Raw genomic sequence first — 4951 nt, 5'->3', positions numbered from 1 at the left:
CAATGGCGCGTAACGAATATGGCGCGTAATGACTTACGCGCGCGGGGGGGCTTGGGGGGGCGCGAAGCGCCCCACCAACTTGGTGTTGGGGTGGCGCGAAGCGCCACCCCAACAGTTAGTATTATATAAATAGATAGAAGATATATATTGCAAGGCCTTGAAATTTAATTGTGAAACAATGGGAATGTTTTGCGCCTCAGGAAAAGTTATGCTTCCTCAACTAGCTGCACCACCACTAGAGCCATTGAAAACTGTGTTACTCGGTATTCGTCTAAATCGAAGTGTTTTTTATCAAGCATCAGGAAATATAACTCATGTTTCCAAATGACGTCGTTTGGGGCTCAAATTGAAGATCAAGGTCATTTTATGCCTACTTTCAAAGTAAAAGCGCAAATTTATCATAGAGAGGTTCCCATCTACCATTCTCAGGTGAGCATCGCAAAATTCAGGTGAGCATCGGAATTGTACTTCATCAGTGATAGCAATGCTGAATTGAATGCACATTGCGAAATTTTTCCCGACGTTGAAAGCACTATTGTTTCCCAGCTGCAACATCTTTTCCACGAAATTAATAATTTAGTGCGTCTGTTCAAAACAGCAATCGATTTTATGCCTACTGTTACGCATAAAATTGTTATTTACCCTGACAAAACGTCTACTGATGAATATGTGCGTAGATACAATGCTCCAACTATCAATGAAGTGGTAATCGTTATATTCGGTGATCAGTTCTTACCTTGAGATATTATTCTTCATAGGCCAAACGCTCAGTTGACAAAAATCGCTGAAACTCAGAGAAATACAAATCACAAATGGCTGAGGATATACTCCACTGAATACGGTTAGAGAGGTCAGATATGACCTTGAATTTTACAACAGAAATTTATAATTTCACTTTAGTTTTGATTGAAGATTTGTGCTTATCTATGGCAAACAAACTTCTCAAGCATTTGGGAATGCCTTCACCTAATCTTACTGCTGCTATTTCTACATGTATAGAATTGGATCGTGAACAAAATTAAAACATGATTGATCTATCGACGTATATACCAACAAATATTTTTAAGTTAACCTCTGAACAAAAAGGCATTTATGATCAGATACTGCAATGTGTTGATAACCAAGTTGGAGGAATTTTCTTCTTGGATGCGCCAGGTGGTACAGGCAAAACGTTTCTAATAAGATTGATTCTGTCATCAATTGGATCCAAAAATGACATAGCGTTGGCCCTTGCGTTGTCCGGAATAGCCGCAACGGTGTTGCCTGGTGGGAGAACTGCTCATTCCGCTTTGAAATTGCCTCTGAATATACAATCTACAGAAAGTCCCACGTGCAACTTTCCAAATCATCTGGGATGGGTAAAGTATTGCAGCAATGCAACTTTATTATTTGGGACGAGTGCACAATGGCAAAAAAAAAACAATGGAAAACGTAATAGAGGCCACGTCATACTTTTTTCATTCCATAGTCCTTGAGAAAATTCCGAAGTTAAAAAAAATAACATGTCTAAAAATGTTGTTATTCTAAAAGAAAAAAAATCCTGTGCATTATGCGTCAGTTTTATGCGTAGTAATTGTGTAAACAGCAAAAATATTAACGGTCCCCGAGCAATAATTTTAATGTTTTAGTTCAAACATGAAAAATGCCTGAAAAATATGAGACTAGTTTGATTTTTTGCTAGATAAAACTGATTCGTGTCGTGATAACTAGTGAACACAGTCAGTTGTATAATGTCATCGTCAAATAAAGCTTGGAATTATCATTTCGTTTGTGCTATTTTTACAGCTGCAATATGCTCTGCATACCAAATGGGATTTAATATTGGTGTTATTAATGCACCTGTAGAAGCGATAAAACAATGGATAAAAGACTCATACTCTGCAAGATATGAAGAAAGCCCTTCAGAGAGTAAAGTTGATTTATTTTTGGCCCTAATTGCCACTGCATTGCCTGTGGGAGGCCTTGTTGGTGGTTTTTTGAATAAACCCATTGCGGAAAAACTAGGTAGAAAAATGGGGTTGTTGATTAATATGATTTTTGTATTGGTGGGAGTTAGTTTAGAGGTATGTGGGTTTTATATCCAATCTTGGGAGCTACTGATTATTGGTCGAATCATTGCTGGAATTAACTCTGGTATTGGTCTTGGTCTAGGCCTTATGTATCTTCAAGAGATTTCACCAGAAGAAATTAAAGGAGCTGTATCTACCATTTTTCAGCTCACACTGACATTTTCAATTATGGTCGCCCAAGTTTTAGGGCTAAATTCAGTCTTGGGCTCACAACAACTTTGGGTTTATCTGTTTTTGTGTAAAATACCTCCTGTTCTTATCCAAGTCGTTGGAATGTTTTTTATTCCAGAAAGTCCGAAGTACCTGCTAGTTGAAAAAAACCTGGAGAGAAAATCCCGGGACGCCCTGGAATGGCTCAGACAAACAGATAAAGTTGACTTTGAAATAGAGGAACTAAAGATTGAGCTTGAAAAACAAAAAACAATAGCAAAGGTGAAACTTTTAGAATATATATACGGGGATCCCGTTTTTCGACAGCAGTTTTGGCTTGGCTTTCTCCTGTTATTTGCTCAACAGTTTTCTGGGATTAATGCAGTATTTAGCTATTCAACAGCCATGTTTGCAAAAGGAGAGTTTGATCCACAGGTACTTACTATCGTCCTAGGATGTATAAACTTTTTGGTGACGTTTGTATCGTGCTTTCTGATCGAAAAATATGGACGAAAACCTTTGCTCCTGTTCGGAAATTTTGTAATGATCGGTAGTCTCATAGCATTGACAATCTGTGCGCTATTTACAAGCCCTGTAGTATCGTGGATAGCCTTTACAGCTGCATGCATTTACATATTGGGATTTGCCATTGGACCGGGTGCAATCCCAATGATTTTGGTATGTGAGATGGCTTCTCAGTCTGCTAAACCACTTGCTGTGGCGTTTGGAGTATTCTGGAACTGGTTTTTCAATATCATTGTTGTCCTCACTTTCCCAAATCTTAAACAATTACTTCAGTCGTATGTATTTTTAATATATGTTGCTTCACTTATAGTGTCACAAATTTTAACATGGATGTATATCCCAGAAACTAAGGGAAAAACTGAAGATGAAATTCAAGATATTTTTCACAGTCGAACAGGATAAAAATTGTCTATTGTATATTTGTGACTTTTAAAAATATGACCTTACAAAGAATGTTCTATGTGTAAATCTCTTACTAGATTGCTAGCTACCGTAGCAAACCAGATTATTTTGTATGAGCTTCGTGAAAGAAAGATAAGTTCTTTGTAGATGCCTTCAAACCGTGGCTAGTTAGAGCGTTGCTCTAGCGGTAACCCTGCGCTACACTCATGTCAACACTATATTCCTTTTTTATATGGGATTTCATCAAGCCCATGTTCGCTGCTTAAAGCACGGATGCTTAAGGCCGTGAAGGGTTAGACTATTGCTTCAGCGGTAACCATGCTCAACAAGCAAATCAAAGTTTTGCACATTCTCTAATTAATTAATAAATACCAGACAGTCAAACAGTCATCCCATCTAGCTTATGCCCACCGCTTAAAGTATGTTTGATTAAAGTCGTTGAATGGTTAGACTATTTCTCTAGCGGTAATCAATCCCTGTTATAGACCAACAATAGTTCTTTTTTCATGCCCGTGTTCACCGCTTAAAGCACGGATTCCTTCAAGCCTTGGCTAGTTAGAGCGTTGCTCTTGCGGTAACCCTGCGCTACACATACCAACAATAAATTTCCTTTTTCATATGGGATTCCATCAGGCCCATGGTCGCTGCTTAAAGCACGGATGCTTAAGGCCGTGAAGGTTAGACTGTTGCTTCAGTGGTAACTATGTTCAACACACAAATTAAAGCTTTGCACATTTTTTTAATTGATTAATAAATACCAAACAGTCAGACAGTCATTATATTAACATTTAGTTACTGTATGCCACGGTTAGTTCTTTGTTAGGTTTCACCAATCTCTGCAACCATGATACAAATGATACCATGATACCGAACTATGAAATACACCAATCGTTTATGTAGTTTATTTAGCTAACAATTGTGCCAGATAGTTTTACAAAGTACATCATTAGAACCACCTTGTCTGAAACCCCCTGTACAGAAAACTTGCGGGTGATTAATATCATCATATATCAAATATTCAGTTCAATTTTTTAGTTCTTTCCAAGGCTGTTCAACACAAATATAGTTTCACAAAAAAAGAAGAGTTTGGCTGATGCCCCCCTTCCCTAACGATAAAAGTAAAGTTTATTGCGTCATTTGTGACGCAATAAACTATACTTTTACCGCTCGGCACGCAGCAGGCTTCTATACATGGATTCTCATTGTCGCTTATCTTCTAAACGCAGACAATATCAGCCTTTTTTTGATGCCATGACGTCCAAATGGACCTTTAATTAGAAGTAGTGCCTTTGTAAAATTACGTATTTTTTTATTGGACCTTTAACTTTTGCCAAAGCTTGTCTTTTATCATTATAAAAGACATATCACCGAACCTTTATTTCTTTTAGTTGTTCAGGCGGTAGGAAAAAACTTTTTTTTGCCTCGGCTTGCCTTTTGTTATTATGATAGACATATTACAGAACCTCTGGTTCTTTTAATTATTCACGTGATGGGGTAAAAACTTCTTTTTCTTCCAACAATTTATTTAGTCCAGGTTTTTGATTTTCAACGGTATGGTAGGCATTGAAAACCTTATTCATGCCGAAATCCAATCTTCATCACTGACATTTTCGATTTGTTTGGTTCATTTTACCTCGGCTTGTCTTTCGTCATTATGAAATACATATCGCCGAACCTTAGGGTTTTTTTTAACAAATGTAAGGTAGGCATTGATGACCTTATCAATGTCAAAATCCTAAGCCCAATAATCATCGCTATCATTTTCAATTTTGAAATGTCTTGATTCTTGCTGCCCGCGTTAATTT

At 37.5% G+C, this 4951-nt stretch overlaps 1 protein-coding gene across 1 annotated transcript; it reads left to right on the top strand.

The window, feature by feature from the left end:
- Window positions 1–254: 254 nt before the first annotated feature.
- On the top strand, window positions 255–4661 carry LOC136029345 (solute carrier family 2, facilitated glucose transporter member 1-like). The gene has a single exon (XM_065707644.1). It carries the CDS (start codon window positions 1731–1733, stop codon window positions 3144–3146), a length of 1416 nt encoding a protein of 471 aa, XP_065563716.1. The 5' UTR covers window positions 255–1730; the 3' UTR covers window positions 3147–4661.
- The last annotated feature ends 290 nt before the right edge of the window (window positions 4662–4951 follow it).

The sequence above is a fragment of the Artemia franciscana genome, chromosome 7, assembly GCF_032884065.1.
Source record: "Artemia franciscana chromosome 7, ASM3288406v1, whole genome shotgun sequence".
In the NCBI taxonomy this organism is placed as follows: domain Eukaryota; kingdom Metazoa; phylum Arthropoda; class Branchiopoda; order Anostraca; family Artemiidae; genus Artemia; species Artemia franciscana.
Note: the sequence above shows the minus strand (reverse complement) of the source record. Positions and strands in the feature narration are given on the sequence as shown.

What these genes read in the sequence shown, in the direction of transcription:
- LOC136029345 (XM_065707644.1), top strand. Translation starts at nt 1,731, where the DNA reads ATGTCATCGTCAAATAAAGCTTGGAATTATCATTTCGTTTGTGCTATT.